This window comes from Poeciliopsis prolifica, unplaced genomic scaffold (genome assembly GCF_027474105.1).
Source record: "Poeciliopsis prolifica strain line A6 unplaced genomic scaffold, Auburn_PproV2 SCAFFOLD013, whole genome shotgun sequence".
Lineage (NCBI taxonomy): Eukaryota > Metazoa > Chordata > Actinopteri > Cyprinodontiformes > Poeciliidae > Poeciliopsis > Poeciliopsis prolifica.
Window position 1 is genome coordinate 12,215,961 of NW_026562388.1, and position 27,133 is coordinate 12,243,093.

General features: G+C 39.5%; 1 protein-coding gene across 1 annotated transcript; it reads right to left on the minus strand.

The window, feature by feature from the left end:
* Window positions 1-1,702: 1,702 nt before the first annotated feature.
* Window positions 1,703-21,312, minus strand: peli2 (pellino E3 ubiquitin protein ligase family member 2). The gene is made up of 6 exons (XM_055038413.1): window positions 20,936-21,312; window positions 12,796-12,925; window positions 8,981-9,082; window positions 6,073-6,270; window positions 5,784-5,972; window positions 1,703-5,308 (listed from the first exon to the last, which is right to left on the minus strand). The coding sequence occupies exons 1-6, from the start codon at window positions 21,010-21,012 to the stop codon at window positions 4,730-4,732; spliced, it is 1,275 nt and encodes a 424-aa protein (XP_054894388.1). The 5' UTR covers window positions 21,013-21,312; the 3' UTR covers window positions 1,703-4,729.
* Between the last annotated feature and the right edge of the window lie 5,821 nt (window positions 21,313-27,133).

Genomic DNA, 27,133 nt, shown 5'->3' on the forward strand with positions numbered 1-27,133 from the left:
GATTTAGGACTGGACTTGACTGAAGCAATTTAACATGAATATGCATGATGTTTAGAGCTGTTATCTTTCATTGCTTTCCAGTTCTGGGTGGTTGTTTTTTTTACAGCTTCTAACTGGTTTTCTGTTTAAAGATAAGACCTTGTCTCATCTGTTTGCTGAATCCACTCCATATCTTTCGTCATACTCTAAACCAGCAGTTCTCAGTCCTGGTCCTTAAGACCTGCTGTCTTTCTGGTTTTACCTGTTTCCCAGCTGCTATACGGTCAGGTTGATTGTTCAGCACTGATTGGCCTGCAGAGGAAATGTTCCTGTCATTTGAATTAAGTGTGCTGGAGCAGTAATGACAGGACACCCGAATGCCTGGATTCAGTGCAATATATAAATATCTTTTTTTTTTTTTTTTTTTTTTTTTTTGCTGTTTTCACAAACAAAGAATGCTTAGTCATGATTTATATCAGTTTTCTGTAAGAATATAACCAAACCAAGTGGAAAAAAGTAAGAAAAATAATGCTGCTAAATGACTGAATAGCTCCAGCTCTTGTGCATTTATAAAAAGCAGCATCAGTCCTGCATGCAAACTTTCTCAATGAAAAAAAAGAAAACCACCACTATTCCCCTATATTTGCATAACCCTTCCCTGCTTAAGGCAGAGAAGTCACTGAGTGATCCCAAAATTAGCATGCTGTCACCTTCGCCGTCTCTTCTGTCATTCAGCAAAACAGGCAAGTGTGCAGACATGTGAACCCATTTCCCATCTGCTGGAGAAATGTTAATCAGGACGCATGCCACCGCACAGCTCCAGTCCTCTCCCAGCGCCGAACCGACATGCAGTGTATTTAAATCGCTTTCATGTGCCCTTATTATAGGGGGAGATGGAGTCAAATAAGAATGATTGGAAATGTCATTGTCAGCATCTTGTGTTGCTTTTTCTTTTTTAAGAGAATTTAAACATAAAAGCGAAACATGGCAAACCTCTATATGTATACATCTGGCATTTCTTGGGAACATGACAGCAGTTAAACGGGGAGTGAAATCACTCCGTAATTAAATTAGCTGTAAAAGCCTTGAAAATGCAAAAGATTAATCTGTAATACCTTTAAATATACAGCTGACATGCATCTCCTTTAGTTGCGTCTGTGGATTTTTAGTCATGTGCAGATAATTCTCTTTTTCTTGTTTCTAATGTATTTATGTGATGAATTTATGTGCACATAAAAACTTTCATCTTTTTGCTGCGGCTGTTGGATGCCTCAGGGCGCAGTGCCAACAGCTCTATTGTTGAGGAAACAGTGCCCTCCTGTGGCCTCTGTAGGAAACGCGCAGCAAGGACAACGGATTCTCATAAAACGAAGAAATGTGCAGAAAACAAAACTTCAAGAACATTTTTTCTGGCTTATCTGCAGTAAAATTTTCTTAATAGAGTTAACATGTAGAGCCATCACTCGCAAGCGAGATAGTAGGTACAATGCTCACACAGACGTATGATGAAACACATGTGTAAGTATGATTAAACATTACTGCTGTGTTGGCTGAGTGAACACAGCACAGACATCTGGAGTTCAAAGGCGAGGGCTGAATAAGAAAACCAACAAATCTTCTTCAAATGCACACAGCCCTTCAAAATCAGTGGATCAAATGCCGCCCCCAGCCATTAACCACAAGTAAAACATACAAACTGACAATCAGAGAAAGAAGTCCAACTCACTCCTGTTTGTTATTTAAAAAATATTTTTATTCTTTGCAAAGGAGGCATCAGGAGTTTCGGTGTGTTCTATGGCTTGTGTACAGAATTCCTGCAGGAAAAAAAAAATAAAATAAAAAAACACGAATTTCATAGAACGATCCCTTGGGAGAAGCTGCAAGCCCCACCCATGTTTACCGAGGAGGAATGTTTGAGGCGGCTACGCTGCAGCTGTTACAGAATACGGTCTCAAGCAATGGGCACAGTGTTTGAGCTTAAAACTGTTAGAGGGGAATGCTACAGTTCCAGGCTTAGTGCATCACCCTGCGTGGCAGTTACATGAAATAAGCAGAAACCAGGAGGTTTCTTAGTGGTATGAAGTAGGAGTAATGCTTCTGGTATTTATAAAGACTTACAAGAATGTTTAGATGGTTTCTCTCTGGAAAAATCCTAAATGATAAAAAAATAAACATTGAATTTTTCCCTGCATAGTGATACCTGAATTAGTTTTATTCTTTTTGATTCAGCCTGGAAGTTTACTTGAATTCAGTCAACATCCCATCATCTTAATGCTCTACTACAAGCAGAACTGATGAGATTTTTCACATATGGGACCAGTGTTTTCAAGCCATTTCTCCCAGATTCTTGTTTTAGTTGCTCTGCTATTTTATTCTGGATGACTTGACTCATCTGATGATCACAACATCATTTACTGAATTTGGCATAAAGCAGGATGACATTGTTATTCCAGAGTCCAGACAGACAGGGTTCCTACACATTCTTCCACTTTAAAACTCGAGTCAGATTATCAAATATCTCAGTTTCCAGATCCGGTCAGACAGTTGGGTCTAAAAGTTTAATGTGATTTACTACCCGTCTTCTTTTTTCCAATTTGACGTTTAATATCGGCAATACTGAAGCATAATCACTCTAGTAGCCCAAAATATCTTTTATCTATCTATCTTATCTGACTCTGATGCAACAAACTCCAAACTTTTTTTGCAGTGAAACTATAAGTTTCGATTTTGACAGATGAGTTATCTCAAGTTGTTATCTCAAACTTGTAGTGTTACCATTAACTTCTCATTACTTTGAAGTAACAGGACCCCAAGATGGTTTTGTTCCATTAGAACAACAAAATCAAAACTGGAATACCGAGTTTGTTTTTGACAGTGATGTTTTATTATCTCAAAATATTGAGATAAATAAATATTAACTTTGTGTCAGCAAGTTTTTCATTTCTCACAAGGGTGCTAGTTTTCTAATGTTATAAAAATATTACTGAGATGATGAGGTTGGTATTTTTGTTAGTTTTTCAAGTAAACCACCTCTTTTTCTCAAGATAACATCTCCTCATTTTGTAACAATACGTTTATCTCTATCTTAATGGGTTATTCAGATCATTTTTGTGCTTCATCTGGAAACAATGAGATATTATTACAGTATCGGAAAACACTAAAACACCATGATATATTAAAAGTAGAATTTTCTGAAACAATAGATAAGTTTGTCGACTTTGAAATTAGAACAGTCATGTTAGCAGTTGGTTCTTATCACAGGAAAATTATTTAACCTAACAAAAATAGGAGATAGCTTGTAAACTCTAAAAATTAAAAATAAAATGAGTTGTGAGGGCATACGACTACTTTCATACATCTCTAATTTGTTCTACTTTCTTTGAGCAAGTCATTACAAAATCATATTCTCATTGTCTGGCAAATGAAACACAGATACTCATTTTGCTCCTCACTTTTTCACTTTAAAAGCTAATTCAATACTTTCAGTCTTTGGGAGCGTGTAGGAACCCTGCGCTAAGATACAGAACAGACTTTGCTGTAATCCCAACCTGTCAGTGGTCAGTCATTGCAGGAGTTTGGGTTCACAGAAACACTTTGGATCACCAAAACGGCGGCCGTTCCATCTTGCATTATAATCTCACGATGCTACTGAGAACGTGGCCAGGGTTTAAAAGCCTTGGATCAGACCCAGTACAGGATAAAGCTAACAGCAGTGCAAAGCTGATCAGCAACGTGGGTGTCAGTTGTAAAGCCAAAATGTCACTTTTGACTGTGAGCGGGCCTGACATGAACTGAGAAAGCAGGTCATATAATTAGAGCACCAGCAGAAAGGACTCGGTGGATTCCCACACCATCATTCTGAAACCCGGTGACCTTCTTTTAATTCCTGCGACGTCTTTGCTAGCGGTTCGGGTTGGCATGTGAGATCATAAGAAGCGGTCGGGGTGAAATGATGCAGGGCCACACAGTCCAACCTACACACACACGCCTAATCACACATGCATTCATTCTCACACACAATATATATGAAGGAGAAAAATATATTAACATTTGGGTTACAAAACATTCCAACAGCCTCAGTGTAGTAAAGCCCACGTGGGTTGTCATCTCTCTCTACCTTCCACAAAATATATATATTTTCAATTTCTAATAAAAATATTCCCACTTTCTTTATCGGGATCTCAGGCACTGGATTTCATCTCTGTACAACTCAAAAGTTTGTTCGGTGAAGCCACTTCTAGCGAGTTACGTGATTTGGATGCCATTAAGAGTTTACAGCCAAGAGAAACGATTGGAGGCATTTTTTATTTATTTATTTTTGGGCTATTTAGCAATTAAACCCAAAGTTCCTCTTGGCTTTTCTCCCAGCCAACAGTCCAGCTGTCTGGCTCTGTGAAAGCTCCGTTCCATCAGAAACTAAACAACTGCTTCCTTTCCCAACAGACCCAAAGACACCTGGTGGGAGAAATAAGTCATTTGTTTAAGAGACTCGCTGTAGCAATCTGATGATAGTGTGGCAAAACACCCTGACGATGAAGCCTTGGATAAAACTGGTTGTCTGGACAGAGCACTTTCTCACTCTGTCCAAAAAGCTAGTAAACAATCTGGAATGGCTCCCTGTTGAACGGGACCCACATAAATGGCCAAAACTCAAGCAAACTCATTCCATTTCGAGGCTGGTTTGCACAAATAAAGCACGAGTTTTATCTGATCAGTTTCCCAGAAGGTTCCGGCAGCAGGGATCTTCAGATCAGTCCACCGGGCCCTGGAAGATCAGCTTGGACCAACCCTGAGAGGGGCCAAGCTGCATGGCACAGAAGGGGCAGGCGGCGTGGAACGCGTGGGTGCCGTGGGGCAGAGGGATCTCGGACCAGTACTTGACCGACTTCTCCGAGCACACATGTCCACACGGCACAAAGGCGTGAGTGGGCGCGCCCGTGTCCACGTAGAAGGCGGGCTCGCAGCCCAGCCACAGCGGGACGTAGGGTCCCACCACCCGGCACATGGGGCATTCACGCTGGGTGTTGGGCTCCCGCTCGGAGCGATGGCCCCAGTTGTGGTAGCCGTGCACATGCCCGCACGCCAGGTAGACCCACGGCTGCTTGTCCTCCAGAGAGGAGAGGGCCCGACTGCGCTGCATGCTGGGGAAGGCGAGCGTGTTGAGACCCACGGGGCACTGGGGCCGTGCCGCGTTGATTTCCTGCCTCAGGGCCTCCAGGTGCTTCTGGGTGGGAGTGTGAAAGAGACCCTCTGCAGTACGCCACAGCAGAGTGGCCCCACACAGGTCCACCAGAGAGCCGTCCTGGAGTACGTTACTCTCATTCTCCACCTGAAAAAAGGGAGAGATATTTTTGATTTATTGCTGTCATGATAAATACAAAATGATATTTTAAGTGCCCCAAAAATGTCAGTGTTAGGTTTTTTTTTGTTTGTTTGTTTTTTTTTTTTACAATTTTTGCAATTCTTTGTTCAATTAGAGCATCACCAAATACAAATAAATCTGAAACTATGAATAAATGCAGTGAATGTGTGCAGTCTAGTGATAAATATCACACTTCTTTAGTGACGGTCTAACAAAGTGTATAACACATAGCTATTCAGATACAGAAAAAATACATAATTTTTTGTTGTACCAAATATTTTAGGTATCATCATAAAATGTATAAAGCATCATCTTATCAGCTTACAGGGTCAAATTTGTACCATTTTTAATCTGCGAGCCACAAAATTATTCCAAGAGGGCTAACACATAAAATATGAATAAAACTCATGAGATATATGTTTGTAGTTGTATGAAAACACACCAGTTTTCCTGGGGTCTGCGCTGAGCGGGTCTCTCTCAGAGTGTAGACATCTCCACAAACGGAGATCTCTCGCCAGACGCCGGGTTTGGACTCTTCCATGAAGCCTCCTTTAGGGTGCATTACAAGCACCCCATTGGTCGTCAGACCATCCATGTGGCCATCAGGGTTCTTCCACTTTGCTGCTTTTTCCTGGTGCAGAAATAGTATTTTATTATATAAAAAAATACTTTTGTCCCTTGAACTGATGAAGTTTACGAAACCCCATAAATTAACAGCAACTAGTAATTACCCCTAGGAAGATGTTTTTGGAGGAGTCAAATCCAGCTGCATAGATGCGAGCGATGTAAGGGGGGTTGCGCTCGCAGACGACTCTGCAGGCAAAGCGAGAGATGGTGCTCTGGGTGATCTGTGTCTCCTCTCCATCCTGGCCTCCCGCTACGGTGTCAGTAACCACAAAATCTATGGGATTTTCCGTGGAACGTCCAATCTGCACAAAAAAATTGTTCATTCAGCTCATTGAAACCCTTAATAAAGTTTACAATTTTAAAATATATGAATGATAAAAATAAACATTGAACATGATGAAACTGAGAAATTGATTTGTTTTTGAAAGCTCAGCGTCGGCTTGATATTTAAAACAGGTTTCAAAGTCGTTGGGCCAGAGGCATCTTTACTACTGTGTTGCATCACCTCCGTCTTCACTAGTAAACATTTGGGATATAAGCAGGGCAGTTTACACAGGAATAAAAGCAAAGTGTTTTCACCATTCTCACCTGATTCAGGATTTCAGCGGCAATCAAATAATTCTGTTCGCATCTAAAGGGACAGCAGTTCAGTGTGGAACTGAACATTTATCAAACAAACTCGCTTCTCCGCACAACGCAGCATGGCATTCCCGTGTGGAAATAAAGTTTTACAACCAGTGTTCCTGTTCAGTTTTGGCACTGACCTTCTGGTTACCCATGCTGCTCTAAAACACAACCAAATAATAACAGGAAATGGCTTTAGGAGAATAAAGCAGACAGTTTATATCAGGGCTCTCTAAACTTGTTCTCTTTTGGGCCCAGATGATCAGCTCAAAAAGTTTCATATTTAAAACCTAAAATTACCAAATATGTTGTGATTTTTTGTATCTAGACGATAGTAAACCAAGCGTAAGTTATTTTAATTAAACAAATAAAGTAGACAGAACTTTTTTTGAAGGAACAAATTAGTAGGTCCAAAACTTTAATTGGTTTCTGCACGTTTTCTTTGTGAAATCAAAGGCATCTAGTTTGCTTATTTTGGACTTGACTGACAAAAACTGGAAAATGAAAAACACGATTTTAATAGTTCCACTAAAAATAGATTTTGGTGCACCAAGGTGTACGTCAGAGCATTAATCTATGAGTAAATGTGGTCCTCTTCACCATGAAAATAGACAGAAAACTGAAAGCTTGAGAAAGATTATCAGTTTGTGTTGCATGCATTTATCGTTTTTGTAAATAGGTTTTAATTTAAAAGTTGAAGTTTTGTCCTAATTTATTTAATTCATTCAATTGTGGTCGGAGGGCCGCACGAAATCAGTCCAGGGGCTGCAAATGGCCCCCGGGCCTCGATTTGAACTCCCACGGCTTATATTCTCTTGAGCGTGGAGGAAGCTGCTGCAACTATAATTTTGAAAAATAGCATTAAACGTTAAGCTATGCAATAAGATGATGTTTTGTTTTTTTCTTACAGATACAGTACCTTTCAAAATTGTTCAGACTGCAATGTTACAAAACTTATCTGATTTTGTAACACAAACGTCAATGTGTCCTTTATAATGTGCACAGTAGCTCCTCTACGGGAGTAAAGTTTTATAACAATATTTTTGGTACTATTATGAAAATAAAAGTAACCAGAAGAACTATTTGCGACTTCTTTTTTGGGAAACTAAATGACTGACTGCATGACACAGCAATCATAACCCCACAAACACAGATACGATTTATATTGCTAATATTCCGATTGTATTCTCGTAATGATGACTTTATTATAGTACCAGTTTATTCCCATATTATGACTTTACTGTTGTAATTTTAGGACTTTATTCTTGTAATTTTATTTATTTTGTTTCTTTCGTCCTTTTTGTTTGGTCAATGGGCTCTAAATAATGTTTTTATTTAATAAATATGGTAAAATAAACGTTTTAATTGTTTTTGTTTGTTCGAAAACATAAAATTAGATATAGAATTCCTTAACCATAAAACAAATGTCTTTACTTCATGTAGATTGTGTGTGTTTTGCAGCTCTAGAAAAGGAGAAGGAGCTTTTGGATGATAAAGGCCGCCGGCCCCTCCTCCCAATAAATTCCCAGTAATAATAGACTGAAGTGTTTGGTTGTGAGGTGGTGGAAAAGTTCAAGGAGTATAAATATTTTTGCAAGGCACTCTAACTTCTATTACAGGCCACCAAACGTGAGCGGTGTAGCGACTTTAAGACAGAAAACATGGTGTTTATGTTATAGGCCCACTGGGTGAACCCCACCCGCCCGGCTCCTCAGCCTCTCAGAGGCTCTTTTTATAACATGTTACTGACCTGTAGGCGACTGACCTTTTAATGTTCCTGTCTGGACTCCGTTTTTAACGTGCTGCTGCCGTCAGTCTCAAAATTAGCATCCATTTATTGAAAACACGGTAAAACTGTCCCAGTTTCAGATTCAGATGGCTTTGTTCTGTTTCAAATGAAACACTGGGAAATCCTGAGATAGTGCTTCAAAAACACATACTAAACAGAAAGATAGTCATATTTTGTGAAGGGGGGAGTAATTTGGGGTCATATGTCTTTAAACGTAGCTTTAAGCAAGAGTGATGAAGAGGAAACCAGAGGGAGAAATAAGCATTTTTCTCTTTCATTTTGTCACTTTTCTTCTCTGAGAACTTCCAAAACCCTTCGTTTGTGAACGTCTGTTTTGTGAAACTCATATTGCCCCTCTTTCAAACTTTATAATAAAGACTGAATTATGTATATTTTTATATTGGTTTCCAAATGTAAGAAAAAAAATCTTTTGCCTTGTCACAAAGTTTTAAAACATACATTTTAAACATTAATTTGTCTTTTTCAATCATTATTTTTAAATATACAAGCTTCCAATTAAAACCTGATGATCAGCTGCAGTGGGAGATTTAGATGCAGCCTCCTTTACAACCAAGCGTGTAATTAAACAGGGCGTTCACCTGAAACATGTCTGTGTCTTTATCATGGCTGTACTCCACCACCACAGTCTGGTGCCTGGACAGCGTGTAGGAGATGCTGTGTTGGCCTTTACAGTTCACAGCCTGAAAGAAGAAAACACATTTCAGACTTAGGACACACCATGCTGTCGTAATTTGGTTAATACACATTTTAGATGTGAAGGTTCCAGATTGTTCCATATTCAGACTTTCCAGATTTTCCAAACCTTCTGGTTCATCTTGCAATGTAAAACACTGGAAAGACTTTAAATGTGAATACCAGAAACTGGAGGTAAATAATTAAGTAAGGAAAGAAGTCAGTAAGGAACCAACAACATCAGACAGAAGGAAGGACACATGAAAGGATGGAAAGATAAAATGGTAAGTATGACACGAGGACAGAAGGGAGATATAAAAAATAGGAAGAAAGGAAAGAGAATGAAAAAACAAAACTGACATAAGTGTGTTAGAAAAAGAAAAGGACACAAAGAAGGCAGGACAAAACATTTTAGGCATTTGGATAGTCTGGAAAAACAAAAAAAATATTTCCATGTTATTTTATTTTCATACTGAGCTAGAACTATAAAAGACAAAAATCTAAATTCAAATGTTCCTAAACTGCATATGAAGCCTTTATAATAAAACGAATCCCCATCGACATAGGTGTTTTACTTATGGTTAAGTTTTAACCCTTTCTTTGTTCATATTTGTTCTGTATATCTTAGAATGTTTTATTTGTCAGTTTTCAAAAATGCTGCCATATAAGTTAATTTTCTTTGTGTTGAGTTTCTTAGTTTATTCTTGTGTTAACATTCATGTTAAAAATCACAGGTGGAATATAGTCGACTTCTGAGGGCAACTGATTACACTTAATTTAATTTGTGTGTATCGGGATAAAGGGGGAACCCAAATGAAAACTAAATATTTTTTTCATTTGTAAAGTTGAAACTTCTGCAGCAGTGTTTCTTCAACTTAACAACTATGCACCACTGTGAATCGGTCCATGAACTAAAATTCCTATAGAATAATCAAGTTTGTGGTTATGATGTGGTAAAAAGTGCAAAGCTTCATGGGGTACCACATCTGAAACTTACTACCTAATTCACAAAGAAGTGAATTTATTTACCACCAGCCATACAGGAACAATGCGACAAAACATCCTTGCGCAATCCCTTATGTCAGTTTTACAACGGAGAAAACACCAAACCAACTCTGGTATTGAGACACAAACCGTTCAACAAATGAAAGCCATCTAGCGGTGGAGTTGTGCATACTTTCGTCCTTGTTTTTTCCTCTTTACAGACAAAAGTACAACAAAAATCCCTCCAATTTATTGCACAATTTCCTTATTGTATTTCCTTAAGTTGCACAGTGCAGTACAAATTCCTGGAACAGGAACAGAGAAAAGCCTGTAAAGTCACACTCCCATGACAGTGACCAGAAACTGCCCGCTGGCCCTCGGTGAGCACGAGCTCGCCAAGCGGCTGATCTGCCAGTCAGACAGCGCGCTGAGGGGAGGACGCGTTCAGGACCAAAAACCAGTTCTCACCAACACTTAAACACATGCCACCATCATCCAGCTCTTATCTGCAAATGGCATTTACAAAACAACCTTCCACCCCCATCCCTCCTCCTTTTCTATTTTGTCACGTGCGGGAGGGAGAAAGGGAGAGAGAAAGTAGGTCACCGGAGCCGCAACGCTGTGCTGTAACTTCAGACACAGACGGGGGACAAATGTCATCATCGCCGCAAACAAGCGCTGCTCCACCTGCTCGGAAGCTAAAGGAAAAAGAGCGCTTACACAAACCAGAAAGACGAGTAAAAATAACCGCGTTCCCCTCGACTTGAGTCAAAATAAACTGCAGCGAGTCGGAGGCTGGCAGCGGCATCATGGGAGCTTCTCATTATCTGTCATGAACACCAGCGTGTGCACAGACATGTGAGCGTTCCCGTTCAGCCACCGGGCATTCTCGGTTCATTCGTAGGCTGCACCGTTGGGGAGCGTGAGCGGCGCTGGCAGAACCGCTCCAAACAGGAGAAAAAGATGGCTTCTTTCATCTGACTCCTTCGGTGTTTGATATATTTAATCACTCCATTGGCTCAGCGCCTTGTTTGTCTCTCGCAGATGGTTATTTTTGACTGTACGTGCAGCTGGGAGTGGAGGAGGGCTGGCCGACTGCGACAACATCCTCCGCTCGCTCAGCACTAATAATCCCAGGCCTGGTAACAGGGAGGCAAAGAGGAACAGAGGTAAAAGAGGAAGAACGCCTCCAACAGACACCACTTTAAAGCCACAAACAATGCAGCAAACATTTCTGAGAAATGGTATTCATTACAGTTCACATTGGCTTGCAAAAGTTAAACTTCATCATATTTTCCAGTGTATTTCCCTTCGAATTTATAATCTATATAAAGTAGTGAATAATTGGGGAAGAGAAATAACAATGATACATTATTTCATGTATTTTTTAAGAGAAAATTAGTAAACAGAGTCCACCTGTGTGTAATTACATCTCAGTGTAAAACCAGATGTTATGTGAAGGCATCAGAGGTTTGTCAGCAAACATCAGTGAACAAACAGCATCATAAAGCATGGTCAGGTTTGGAAACAATTTTCCACATTTTGAACATCTCACAGAGTACGCTTTAATCCATCATCTGAAAATAAAAAAAAGAGACTGGCACAAAAACAAAGCTGGCATGGAATGGCTCTCCCCCTAAACGTTTGTCTTGTTGAAAGAAAAAAATCCAATAAGTTAATATTTTGGAGGTTGACTGTTTTCTATTTTCTTGGCCTGAAAATGTATTTCTTTGTCCATTATTAGCAGTTAAACCAGGATTCAGGTCACTCTCTTTGAAAACACTAGCAGAGTTCAATAACTTTATAAAAACATTTGGTTATAAAGTCTGTTTTCAAGTGAAAGTCCTATTTATTATCAAATTAAAAAAATAAGACCAAGGTGTAGATATTAAAAAGTAAACATGTTGTGTTGTGCTCCTCATGTTTAAGGATTTTAACTCGTCAGTAAATAAAGTCTCCACCTGCATCAGTCATCTGTGCTGGCGGGTTAAATTTGTACCACTATTAAATTGCAGTTGGGGGGGCCACAGAAAAGAAGTCCAGGGGCCGCAAATTGGCTCAAGGGCCACACTTTGGACATCCCTGGATTAAAGGGAGTTGAACTAAACGCTATCACATATGATCTCTATAAAATTGACTGAAGTCTGAGGCTGTAACCTGACAAAATGTGAAAAAGTTAAAGAAGTACAAATACTTTTTTAAACCACTCGATCCCAATACACAGCTGTAAAGCTCCATTTCTGTTGTGAAAAGGCCTTTCTCCCACAAAGAAAACCTTCTGAGCAGATACCAGGAGTCACGTTACACAAGGTGACAGAAATCTGAACCTGAGAGCCTTTAGTCGGAGAGCTGAAGAGAGAACAAACGTCTGAATAACAGCAGAGAAAAACAGCTACTTGTTTAACGGCCTGGCTCTGGAACCGAGAGGAGGAATGCGGGGAGGGAAACATGTTATCCTGGCTCTCTGGTGTGAAGAGAAGCAATGAGGCCCAGCTAGGAACTATGGTTATTGAACTGGAAATGTCAACACAATGGTCAGGGCCAACAGCAACGTACATTCAGGTTCCATGAGGGACAGAGAACAGGAAACCTAAACACTCTCCCTTCACTTTAACTCCACCAGCTTCAAGAGAAAAGCAACATTTCACACCTTCATTCATACATATTTGGTCCAAAATATACACCATTCACAGTGACAGTGTGTTCATTAAATCTTAAGTCATCTTTTGTTCCATACCTTACTATCCTGGGGTGTGTTGAGGATGTGCACGGTGCTTGGCTTAACACCGTTGGCTTTGGTCCTCTTCAAAAGCGCAAATCTGCTTTTCCGTCTACCCCGATCTCCATTGGGCAGAGAGCCATTGTACCTGTCACAGTGGGGAGGTGGGGGTTAGGACAGGGTGGAGAAAAGGACAGCATTCAGTTATTTTTTCCCCCCCTGGATAAAAAGCCATTTTTTTGCAGCTCCAAAAAGATGTGTGTAATGAGATTTACAGGCAAAAATCTTGTAATCATATAAAAAGTACACATGGAGATTTAGAAACATTTGCGTGCTTTGAATGGGAGCTTTTCCACGCATTACATCACTGGCAATCTAATACACCATATTAGTAATCTAAGCGTCACCTTGGATAATGCCTCTTATTACATAATGCACTCTGGTGATTTCAGAGTGAGGCTGAATAAACTGCAGCTACAAGCAGGAACACATTTCAAAATGCACAGGCTGTGTGGCAAACTGAGCATATTTTAACATAATTACATAGAAAGCAACTAAGGCTTAAATGATTCACTGGAACAATGGTGATTAATCGATTATTGAAATAATCGGCAACTAATTTATCAATCGATCAATTGTTTACTGGAGTACACAAACACTAAAACATGACATTTTGTGAAAGAACACCCTCAAGTAATAAGTAAGCCAAAGCTGTACAACAAATTTATACGCTCTGCACTGAAGATGAGAAGAAAACTTGTTTGTCTGTAAATATGTTCTACCAGGAACTCGTGGCAGTTTTAGCTTCAACAGATTGAAATTCTGTAAGAAGAAAAACTTATTAAACATCTTTTTCTATCCAATTATTAATTGGCTAATCAAAAAGTAGTCAACAGATGATGTTAGCAATATTTTTTTGAGCTGCAGATGAATCTTTTTGCTACACACAATCAAGCATGCACTAAAGAAATACTGTTTTTGCTTTTTAGGTAATAAAATGTTTATTTTCCTATGTAAAAAAAAAGGGGGATTAAATTATTTCTTCTTTTGCATCTTTTAATTTTAAAGAAAGCTTACATGAAAATCTGCACAAAACTTTTTATTCAATCAATCAATTAAGTTTGATTTCATAATAAGAATAATTTGAGATTTAACATGATTTGAGAGCCTTTACTGAAATCTACAAGCTCTGTGCTTCCTGATCCCTTCACACCAGATTCCAGCTTCGCCCCTTCTGTCCAGAGTGAGGCACCTCGCCCAAGCTCCTCCTCAAGAATGGAGGAGCCCTTTCCGGTGGGACTGATCCACTTTCTGTCCACCAGCTGGTTCCTACAGCTGGGTCACCCCATGCTTTACTCCCATCCAACATGCAGACCTTCTGCTCACACCCGCATACGCAACCACAGAGTGCTAAACAGGCACACTGTCTAGCAGAAATATTTACATCCAATCCCCCAACTTTGCATAGCAGTTCATCTGAGGGAAGAGGTTCAACCGGCCGCGGCATAATGGGACTCCTCTCGTCTTTGTTGCAACATAAAGGCGACAGAACCTTCTTTGCCTCCTCCCTCAACTCCCTCCTAAGCTGGTCCACCTGTCCCGTGTCTCCATACGGCTGGCCAGGCAGGGAAACACATGGTCCCAGTCAGCACAGTGCACAAAGCTGGCCTGTAAGACAAGCCACCCACAGAGAGCCAGGAAGGCTGATTCTGTGGAAAACATAACACTAAAGTAATTTTATGGCTCTTTTTGTTCATTTTTACTCACATTTTTGATAATGTTTGAGAGAGTGCACAACATTCCTACAGAACCTCTGCATTTACAAATCTAAAAATGTTTTCTGAGTTTTGAACTAACCAATGCCATAGTATTTACCGGTACATAAAAACTTCAATCTATGACATACAGCATAACTTAATTCACGTATGTCAAACTCAATCCCACAGGTCAAATTTATATATGTGGCTCTCAGGACTCCAGAGAATCACTCGAAGATATTCAAGATTTGATTACACTTGAAGTGAAATCAAATCAATTTCATTTGTTTAGTGCCAAATCATACCAATTAAAAAGCTGTGATATTTAATTTTAAGAAGTACGCAGTGACTGTACGGCTGCAATATTTCAAGGTTTTACTAATAAGTACTTTCCACCATAACAGTTCCTCTGACAGCAGTCTGATGTGCCTGAAATGAAAATAGTCTGACACTCCTGATCTAAATGTGTCCATTTAAATCACAAAAGCAACAATTATTTCTACTGCAGCTAAAATTATACAGCATAGTAATTATAAGACATATTTTTTTCCAACAATTTCTTATTGTTTTTAACATAACCTGAAACTGAAAACATCATGGAATGATTTCCATAATACACTCTTTTCACCTGTCCTTCTGTCAGGCTGAATGTCTTACATCTATTGGGCAAAGTGACTTCAACACATGAATAAAATTACCAAAAAATATTGCATATTGCAATACAAATGGTGTATTAATCTGCCGCACACATATAAATAAAGTTTATGCTGCTGCTTTTTCAATGTTTAATACAAAGACGCAGAATACACAGATGTCATCAACTGCTTCATGTCCAACAATGTATGTTTTACAGCAACATGTGGGGGAGGAGCAGCACTCTGTTACAATACACTGGAATATCATGAAAACCACAGAAATGGCAAACAGCTTTATCAGATTGAAAAGTTTACTTTGAAGGCCTACTGGAGACAAGCCAATGCTTGAGGTTAGTCCTTCTGCAATCACTGTTTTGATATATTGTTTAAATTTTGCAATAAAATTCACATTTTAAGCTAACACACACGCTGCACTGTGAAAAGAACCCCACCATGGATGAGAGCAGTTGACAAATATCCTAGATCAACCGTAGAAACTCCCAGCCTAAATAAAGGCCTACATTGTTCAGACGTACACTCAGCACTGGCTGGCTCCTGAATGTCTCACACTTAGCATGTATTCAGCTGACACGAAGCTTAGCATTTTCACCATGATGAATTATACTGAAGAACATAACCTCTAAGTCTGTAATAAAAAGCTCCACAAGCTTTAAATTAATTCATCATCACGCCGTAGAACAATATCGTGTCATCCGGGAGCTGCCACCGTCACATTAGCAAGGACAGGCTCTTTAAAGCGGCTCTACCAACTAATTGTGATCACGTTCCCTTTTGACCTGTGCCAGGCAGACGGCGGATTTACCTTCCAATATTTAGCAGCAGGGATTAGAAGACTGTGGCATATCGCGTATCCTCCAGGGCTACATTGAGGAGCCAACAGCACCTCCTACCTCTTGTGTTAATGTCAAAGTGTACCGATTACAGAACATGAAGGAGATATGGTGCTGTGTAAAGGTGTCTGCTCCTCTTATAGGTTTCTTCTGTTTTTGCCACTCTTAAATTTATCATTTAAATACATCAAAAAAAATTTGTCTTTAAATGGTTGTTTTATTTATTAATGGGAAAAAGCTAGCCAAATCAACCAGGCCCAAAGTGTGAATTAACTGTTATAAACCACATTTTTAAGCATTGATTCATTCAATCTTTTTAGGCCTGATTATGCCCTGATTTGTAGAATCAAAAACTCACTTATACAGGATCCATTTGACAACATGAATTAGACCTCAGGTAAAGAAACTGAAGAACAGATGAGAAACAAAGTGACACCAATCAGTCTGAAAGGGTTTCAGCGTTCCTGCTGGAAAAAAATAACACAACATGATCGTCTCACATTTACCAAAAAACAACTTAACAACCCCAGACTTGGAAAAATATTCTGTGGACTGGCAAGACCAAAGGGAACAAGAAAGAACATCACATAAACATTAAAACATAGTGGTGGTGTGCAGCTGGAAAATGGGGTAAAACAAAGTCCACCTCTGAATTTACTCACATTAAAACAACGCCTAGTCAAAGCTTGCCCTTACACCCAACTGAAATGGATTTAAGTGGCATGACTTCATATGTCTGCTTGAAAGCTCTCTTGTGACTAAATTTAGACAATTCTACAAAGAAAAATGGTTTAAAATTCCTTCACCATAAAAAAAAAAGCATTGCCAGCACTTGATGGCACAAACAGTCTACGGAGTGATTAGTTTTTCATAGTGCCAGGCTGGTTTGGAAATTCTTTTCAATTTTTGAGTCTGCATACTCCAGTTGATGATCAATCACTAAATTAGTTGACAGTTATTTTAACAATTGATTCATCACGATTAATTTGATTAATCATTTCAGCCCCAGAGAACATAAAAAATGTTCAAAGTACTGTACATTGTCCAACAGGATCATAGAGGATGAAACAAAACTAAACACAAACTTTTAAAAGACAGCTTTCTTTTCCGTAATAAGCTTTTGCTGAACTTGTAATTTATCGACAATCAGTGGAAGTCTGTAACAAAGCTAAGCTGGCTTCTTTTTACTGAGCACTTTTTCATGGCAAAAATGTAGAAAGTTCCCTCAATGGGCCCAGTCTCTGAGCCACAATGAACAGAGGAAGCTGAGGAAAAGCAAAGACCGAGTCCTGATCAATCCGTTCTTTCATTTCTAAGATACCCATCCAGCCCCGGCTCCCCCCTTCCTCCGTTCACTGACCAGCACCGAGCCAATCCCACCTCAGCAGAGAGCGGCGGAGATGGCGGGCAGCCATGCAAGTAATAAGAGCCGCCGCAGCCGTGACAACAAGCCGCCGAGGGAAACTGCAGCTCAAACAAGCTTTGTGCCATGCTGACAGCTATCTCGTCTACCATCGGCTTTATCAATGGGGATGTGATGTCACGGCAGTGATTATGCACCCGTCACATCTGATTCACATATGTGTCTTGATGTCAGGAGGGAGAACAAAAGTCCTGGCGTCAAACACACCACACGCTCAGCCCTGGGTGATAACCAGTCAGTGCTGCTTTTTGTCCTTTACAATAAGCAGGATGGCTGTTGAATGGACAGCTGGAGGCAAAGGACAAAGCCACCCACTCAACTCCCCAGTCTATAACTTTGCTGCTATTTGCCTCAAGTGCTGTAAAAGTGAGATTCGAACAGCATAAACTACGAGAACTGTTAATAATTCATGTCAAACTTTGAGGTGAGTAAAAATACTGACCAAAGTCTAATCACTGATGACTCAAAGCATGACAGAGTATAGGACATGTTGGAGCTTGATTGTCCAGAATGATGTTTATAACGTTCTTTTTAAAACATATGTATTACACAGAGTTGTTGCTTTGTAATACTGGTAATTTTCCACAAGTCTGGATTGATGTTTGAAGGATTCATTAGTTCTGAAACAAGATGCAGCTAATACTGAAATAATCCATTAAGATGAATGATCCTTAAGAAAGGATTCCGTTGCAAGAAGACTCGAACTTAGATTCCTTAAACTACTTCACTAGTTTAAGGTATTTCACCTTTTTTATGAATAAGTTGGAGCTTTACTTTTGTCTATGGAGAAATTCTTCTTGTTTGATACACAAAGATTTTCCAATTGCACTTTTGCACAATAGTGTTTAAAAAAAGCATAAAAGAACAACACCAAAGATAGACAACACCACAGAGATCAGACTTTCATACACTTTTTTTGGGGAACTGGTACTTCAGGGTAAAAACTAAACTTCCTCTACAGCCAAATACTCAAATGAAAATAGCAGCAGACTTTTTTCTGTCTTATTCCACATAATATTGGTTTATTTTGTGACATCCACTTTGGAACTAGTAATAAATCTGAAATACGTGTAAATTACAATGGAAAAATATGTAAAATTATCTGAATATTTTTATTGAAAAGAGGAAGACAACATTTCTAACCACTGCTGCTCTGTTGCTTAATACCAGAAAACAAATCCAGTCACTTTTGGACTTTCTACGTCCCAAAATGGTCTCATTCAAATGACCATTTTTGCTGAAGGATTGAGGAAATTTTACAGGCTTTCTTGACATTGCCTTATTGTAAACTGACTGACTTAAGTCAAATGTTTTGGAAATCCTTCTACAAACAATAGTTTGCTGTAATTTTGGCCCATTCCCCCAACCGAACTGATGCAGCTGAGTAAGGTTTGTAGAACAAAACTTTTCAGCTTGGCCCACAGATCCTCCTTACACTATGTTCTAACTAACTGAGAGGGATCCACATTTTCATTATCCATTTGGAAGACTTTTTTGTGGGGAAGTTTTAACTTCCTGTATGATGTCTTGAGATGTTACCTCAAAATATTCTTTCCACATGATGCCATCTATCTTTTCACCAGTTGCACCAGTTCTTCCTGCAGCAAAACACCCACACAACATGATGCTCCTACCTCCTGTGTCGCTCATACACACAGTTCTCAGATGAGAGATGAATACTGCACCTTCAGCCATCTGGAAATCAGACCCAAAGTTCACAGTGTTTTTCCTAATATGTTGTCTTTTGAGTTTCCCATTACATTATACAAGAGAGTGGTGTGTTTTAAGGTCTTTCTTTAAAATACATCCACAAATGTTCCCCCATTTATGACCAACTTTGGGAATGAACCTATCCAAAGATTTTAAAGTCATGTTACTTCTGTATATGACGCAAGTAATGAATTCTCCCTTATTGTTCTGGCATTTAGCAAACAGAAATGGTTTAACATGGAACAGAAAACATTTAGTCTGATTTAATGTCAAACAGCAAAAAAAAAAAAAAGTATGGTGTATGTAAATATCCAGGCTGAACAACATTCAAAAGTGCTTGACTTTTGCGATGTAATAAGAACAAACACCGGCTGTCAAAACTTTACATTTATTATCATTCAATGACACAAAATAATATGTTTGTAGCTCCAAGCCACGTAGCAGTCTTCTGAACACTTTGAGACCCTTAAGTTAACATTTCATATTACTGTAAATGGTAAGAATACAGTGACATCTATGGTCAGAGTACTATTAGGGGTGTGCCAATCAATCGGCTGGCCAATTTTCCTTAATTTTGGATGATAACCAATCAAATCGAAAATTGATCTTCAGACTTCTGCAAAGGTCCGAAAGTCACCCACTGTCCCCTTCTGTTCTGCCATGAAAGATTATTGTTTCACAGATATTGTTCAATGTTTCTTACTATAAGATTGGAACATTGAACATGTATTGTGATAATTAGTAAAACAAATCAGTATCAGCCAAAATTGAAATAGAGAAGGCCAGATTTTTTAAAGTTGATCGGCTAGAAAACTGCAAAAACGTTCCCACTTTTTAGTGGTTTTGTGGATGTTCAATCAGGCCCCTTGGGATGAGAGTCCTAGAATCCAAAAAGTGAAGTGTGTACATAGATTTTAACCACAGGAATGCAATGCAAACTCTAACATACCCCCTGGCTTTGTTTTTAAAGAATTGGGATGACTGTTAGTGATGACATATGCACAGTAACTTCCTGTCCTCTAACTTGCACAATGTGGCTTTAGAATTTCACAACAAAGATAAAGTTGTGCTGCTTACTTGCTTCATTCTCAACTTGATCCTGTCAGGAGCTAAGCTTCCAAGGCTGTTCCAATTTCAGTGTCTATTTGTGTGGTGGTATAATTCAACTAAACAATGCCATGGGGAGTAATTATTAATCCTTCCAGCAGGAACAGACAATGGTGCGTGTTTGAGCAAAAGTTGTGCAGGGTTGGGGTTGTGGCAGCCGAAAAGGAAGCAGCCCGGGGGTCTGGGGGGTGGAGACCACCACAACTTCCGAATTCTTGAAGCCCCGTGAATCCAACTTCCAAGGCAGGGAGGAGCGCTCCGGTTGGGGCTGCTGGGAACCAGGAGGTGTACCTAAAGTTGTCCTGAACATGTTGACTATCTAGTGAGGCTTGAGTTTCTATACCCCACTGGTTATCAGGGAGCGAGACATCATCATCATCATCAACATCCTCAACAACTGGACTGCATATCTGACTGCGCACGTGTCTGCTTTGAGGAGTAACGTGAGCTCGTAAATTTCTAAACTCAGCCCAACGGCCTGCCGAGTTCAACCCGACCGACACCGTCAATAAATAAAAGAGAACAACACACACATTCCTGCTCAGTCAGTCAGGTTATAGCGGCTCGGCAGAGCGCCGTGGAGGAACGTCCGGGGAAACTTTTCAGACACTAAACACTCGCTCTCTTGTTCGTCCTAAACCAGTAAATTTAAAAATAAATATGCCACAATCTTACCCCAGCACCACCAGCTCCCCGTACTTCACCGGGTCTTTGGACGGGGCGCAGTGTTCCTCCTGGCTTGACGAAAACATGAGGCTTGACCGTGTTAGCTCCACAGTGATAACGGTGTCTCTCTCGCAAGATTAACAAATTCCCTTTAAGAGAGAAGGAGGGGGGGGAAGACACTGAGTCCCCTCACTACATCTTATGACTCTGACATCATGCGTGTATCTCTATCCGAGTAACTCCAGTTGTCTGTTTGTGGGGAAAGAAAGGAAAATAAACTGCTCTGTAACTTCCTGGGCTAACCACAGCAGAGCGTAACTTACTTGGCGGTTGAATCCGCTCTACAGCGGATACAAAAACAGCGAGGAGCAGGGCCGGACCGTACCATTCACTTCTGCTTTACTTTCCGCGGGGGGGGGACGCCTCAGCGGCTCGGCTTCTTCCCACGGCGAGTCTGCGCAGACATGACTGCGATTTATGATTTAAAGACGCAAACATTCACACGACCCGATGGGATTTTCATGCATTTAATTTTGCGGGGATAAGGTGATCAAAGCGCGGGTTCAGTTTTTCATTTCAACCACCGTGCCACATCCATGGGCAGCACCATCTGTTATGTAAACAAAGACTACAATCTGGGAATTCTTAAAGGGGCCCCATGAAAAAAAACAAATGAATTTCTGTCTAATAATTCAGATCAGGTCGTCATTTTATAATATTTGTGAGAATTGATCCTTCAATACCAAACCTGCAACAACACGAGACTCCTTCCTTGTAATTCTCGAATTTAGCCCAAACCAATAATCTGATAATCCTCAATTTTTAGATTTGCTCATTGGGAGAGAACAAGACTAATTTGATTTAACAGTTGTAGCACAAATAAATTTAAAGCTGTTTTTTAAGCTATATGCTGGTAATATTTGTTTGATTGTAGCCTAGTTAAAACCTAACTGTTTAATATTTGTTCCAGTAGCAAATTATAAACAATTATCTGTTGTTATTTGACAACAGAAACAGCCCTCAAAGAGGAGGGTAGAGGACTAACAATTAGTAGTACTACTTCAACATATTTTACTCAAATAAAATAAATAGTATCCCATTAAGAAATTACTCATGTAAGGTTTAAAAAGGGTTTTTCTTTTTTTGAAAATTATGTTATCAGACAGACTAAAATATAAAAATCACCTGCTACAGACCCAGATAGATTTACATAAAATATATATTTTATTTTTATTTCCCTTCTTGTATAAAATATTAAAAATGTAATCGTTGAAAGCAAAGTGAAACTTAAGTTAAATTCCTTAATTTTGTGCAAAATTTGGCAAATAATGCTAATTCAGTTTTTTTTTTTCGCCCATTAGCATTAAGAGGCTTTTATATTCAACAAATGGGTTTCTAATATTAATTCCTAATATTATTTCAGATACACACTGTATGATTAATAAGATGGTTTCATAAAAGTATCTTAAGCAGATCTATATTCATATTTAGTATAAATATAGATAATGATGAGGAGAGAGCTGTGGTGGGAAACTCATGGTGAAAATAATCCCCCCTGGTTTGTTTTCTTGGGGGATGAAAAGATGGCGAAATCAGATTTCCTCATTTTGTTTGTGATTCCGTTGAGCTCTTTAAAACCTCTCTTTCCATAATCAGGGATTTATGGCAGTTTTACTGAAGCATGTGATCAATTGTGCAACCAAATACAATGCCTTCATACCCATTGAACCTGTTCACTCTTTCTCATGATGTAAGCACAAACTTATATGTTTTATTTAGATTTTGTGTGACAAACCAGCAATAAATTGTGCATAATTGGGAAGTAAGAAAGGTTGCTCAGTTATATTCACCTCAATCTTATTTTAATACCTCTAAATCTAAGAGGTAAGTTAGAAAACATGAGCAAACAATCACAGGAGGCCAAGCAACACAGCAGGCAGGTCGGTCACAATAAAGTTTTGAAGTTTATATCAGGTTTCTAAAGCTTCTTACATCTCACAGACCACGGCTCAATCATATGAAAATTTTAAAAAAGCTAATGAAGAACAGCAAACCCATTAAGACAGGGCAAGGTGAACTTTAATGAGATCTAAACTTTATACCCTACAATAGACAAAGTGTCCGGAAACTAGCATCGCCATGAACACACAAACCCCATGGAGTGAAGAGGCTTTTCTTCAGAAAGGACCTGGAAGCCAGAGGAAAATCTCATTGAAAATGTAAAAGACTAGAGGCTGGGGTGGAAGTTCAAATCCCAACAGGGGATTGGCCCTAATCCTGCACACAAAGCTACAACAGAATGTTTTACATCAAAACACATGTTTGTGTTTCACTGCTCCAAAGTTAAAATCAAAATTGTGATATCTTGTGCTGGAGAATTAGTAAAAACTTTCGATGTGCAAAGTTACAGGAGACAGACAACAAGAGACCTGCAGCTGTAAATGCAGTGAAAGCTGGTTTTGTAACATGACAAAATGGGTAAACCTTTAAGGAAGGGGTGTGAATATGTTTAAGAGGTGGTGTTAAATCAAGTGAAGTCAAGTTTATTTTTATTGCACATTTCAGCAACAAGGCATTTACATGATCAAAACATCACACAGTAACCAATTATGAAACAAGCCGCAGAGATTACATTTTGTCAAATGCCTTCATCAAACTCATCAAGAATAATCATCACTAAATATACATCAAATATATTAATCGACATTCCAGTGAAAGCCAGCTCCAAACAGACAGTTCTACAGCTTTGATTTAAATGAACTCAGTGGTTCAGCTGTTTTGCAGTTTTCTGTTCCTGTTCATATAGAGCATATAAATGAAGACTGCTTTTCCGGTTGGTTCTGCTTACTGGTGAAGTTGAACTAAAACAACAAGACTTCACTGTAGTTTGCTGCTAAGCCATTCAGTGATTCATAAACTAACAAAAGTATTTTAAAGGGTACGGATAGGTCCTTACTCAACAATTCTCTGAGTAAGGACTTTAGTATGGTGTGCTCTATTTTGCTAATTTTTAATGGGAACATGTTACACCACTACTGAGCTGCATGCCTGGAAATGTTATTTTCACATTATTATTGATTTACTGGCATACATGTTTTTTTGGAGACTGACTCACTGACAATTCGCTGAAACTACAACAGACGAGACAGATGTCGCATGTCCAGTTGTTCTCACGCCTTTCTGGTGAATGCTCCACTTCCCCACCTTTCTCTGGTGGTCTCGTCAACACGTTATTGCCTCAGTCTTGTTTTCACAAGAACATCCATGGCTGAAGGTGCTCACCCACTGCCTGGGGCCTCTTTGGTGCCCCCCTCTAATTATGGCCCTCTGTTTGAACTGGTGTTCAGTTTCAAAGTGCAATAACACTTCACGCAAAAACAAAAAGGCAGCAATGGGGGTCACTGGGGTGCGGAAAGGTATTTCCATTCCCACTCTCATGCACTATTGGACATTCATATATAGGAAAAAGAGTGGAAATATTTCATATTTTGCCGTTTTTCTTGCTGATTACCACCACAAATGTCTGAGATTCTCCTTCACAAACACAAAGCTGAGTTAGGCCTGTAACTAAAGGGCTCAGGGCAACCCCCCAAAGGAGTGGGTATAATGAATGTTTACTGCTCTTTTGTGCCACTGCCTTTTTCCGCTGAGCTTTTCATTCACTGGGCATTGTCTTTGTAAAAGAGCACTGCAGGTTTTGTTTCTACCTCTGTTCGACTCACGTAAACACACACAGAAGATTTGGGGGTGGGTGGGGATCAAAGGCTCTCCGGCGCATACCACACTGATGGAGAGCAGATGCAGGGAGTGGGCTGCTTTGCTGAAGCTGCGCTGGCGTAGCGTGAGTATAAATCTAAGTTAAGGAGGAGGAGTCCAATGTTACCAGGCAAGAAGCATGCAGAGCGGAGTTGCACAATAGAGAGTCTGTGAGCAATGATGACAACAGTCTGGTAAAGTCCCTGCTAACATCTGAACTGTTCTTAGTGCGGACTTACTCAACCATATATGATGTCCAACAGACTCACAATGTGACTATTCTATTTTTGAGTCAAGGGATGACAAATATGTATGTTGCAAGAATGGAATGCTTTAACTTTCCTTCTTTAACCCCCGTCTTAAAGGGGATTTGCACATTTTGCAGATAACCTCTTTTAAATGGACAGTATGCCAAGCTGAATCTACCTCAAAGTAATGTTTTGGCAACTTTAATCTCCAGCCAGTGAAAAACATTTTCCTCTGTGATGAAGATGTTGTGGGCGCATGCTGCATCGCATGGTTTCGATCAAAGCAAAAGCCAGTTCTCCACTCAGCTGACTGTAGCATGACAGTGTGGGAGAATGCAAGGAATGTGCTGATCCTGTGTTGCTTGTGCTCTTGACCCGACATCCCCCACCCACCCAAACACCCATCGTCTCTCCCAGTCAGTCAGCACAACAGTCTTGTTGTCTAAAAGGCCTTTTTAACATGCAAGACAGCAACAGCCCTCCATGCATATAAAGTCAGCATCAATTTGACTCACGTGGAACTTGTATTACAGCTTCCAGTACAGTACAAAGCAGTCCATCCCTATTGTCGTATGAATCCAATACGACAATACGACAATAAAACGTAAAATAAAACATAAGATTTGTCTCAGATTAGGTTGTTTCCCAACATTTTCCACATCTTGCATTGGATTTTATTTAGGGGTGACAGTCAAGAAAATCTAAATCATTTTGAGAAATGAAACGCATTAATGTACGAGAGATGCAAAAATAACAAACATGGTATTTTTCAACAATTCTATAGATGTTCAAGAAAAAGGTAGCAGAATTAAAATACAATGTCATCAATAAGTATCTGAAAACATTACAAAGCCATCTCTCAGGCTTTGGGAATCCAGTAAAACAGTGACAGCTGTTATTTTCAAGTGGAGGAAACCTGCAACATTGATGCATCAGGCAAGATGCAAGATTTAAAACACTTCATTCCTCACTTGACTCAGGATCAGTGTTCATAATCCCATTTCTTGAAAAATATCTTTATGATTCACAACCCATCCATTGCCTAAACCAGTTTGTCAGTGGTCATTGAGTAAGTCTAGTTGGAAGTCCAGTTCATCACCGGACTTCCAACCAAGGGTGCAGACATTTAAACTTAAAAGCAATTTAGAGAAACCAAATAACCTAAGAGTCATGGGGTCAACTGAGGGAGAAGCCTGGAGAGATTCCAACCAATCTCAAGGAAAACATTCAGGATCTCAGGACAAGTTGCCACCATGCAGTTCAGGATTCACAACACTTTTATATTGCACTTAAATATTCTGAGTGCAAATGAGACAAAAGTGGAAATTCTTTAAAGACGTGCAACCGATTAGATCTGGTGTAAAATCATAGGATATGTCATTTCTTATGAGTCATGGCACAATGAACTGTCCAATAGAACATCCTATCTGAATGGCTAAAATAAACCTAAAACAAAGCAAAAATTTAGCTCTTTGGAGGCCTAGTCAAAGCCTGGGATTAATCATTTGAGATGCTGTGGTATGGCATTAAGCATGCATCACACACTCAAAACACCCCCAAAGTGGTTGAATTTGAACAAGTTTGTAAAGGAGTGGCCGGAAATCCTACAGGTGTAGAAAACTCACTGCATGTCATCTCAAATGCCAGATGCAAATTTCACCACCAAAGACAGCGCAGTCATCAGTAGGTCAATTTAGACATACATGATATTCAAAACTATTTCACACTACTTTATGAGAAAAGATTCAGAGGTATGAAGTTTTGCAAAAATCTGCGTGTCAGAGGCTCCATCGTTTGTTGAAGATGTGAAAGATGACCCACAGATAGGATTTAAAACAGCTCCCACTAGGGGATTGGAATTTATATTGGGATTATTTTGTTTACCATAATTTCTATATTTGCAAAAAGGAATAAAAACAAAAACAAAGTGAATACACAGCAAGTTACAATACCTATAAACTAATAATTTCTCAACGTTCCATTGAGACTTAATGGCTCTTTAAATCTGACCCAGAATAACATGTCTGCATACAAACAGTTTAATGTGTTTTCCAAACTAAATAAGTACATGACGAGAAACTTTGGATTTCCATGGTGTGCACTCAACATTTTCCAGGTTGTGTGTGAAAAACATCCTCTCTGGTAATATGCTGGCACCTTGTGGCCAATACAAGGTTTGCAATGGAAAAAAAGAGAAGACAAG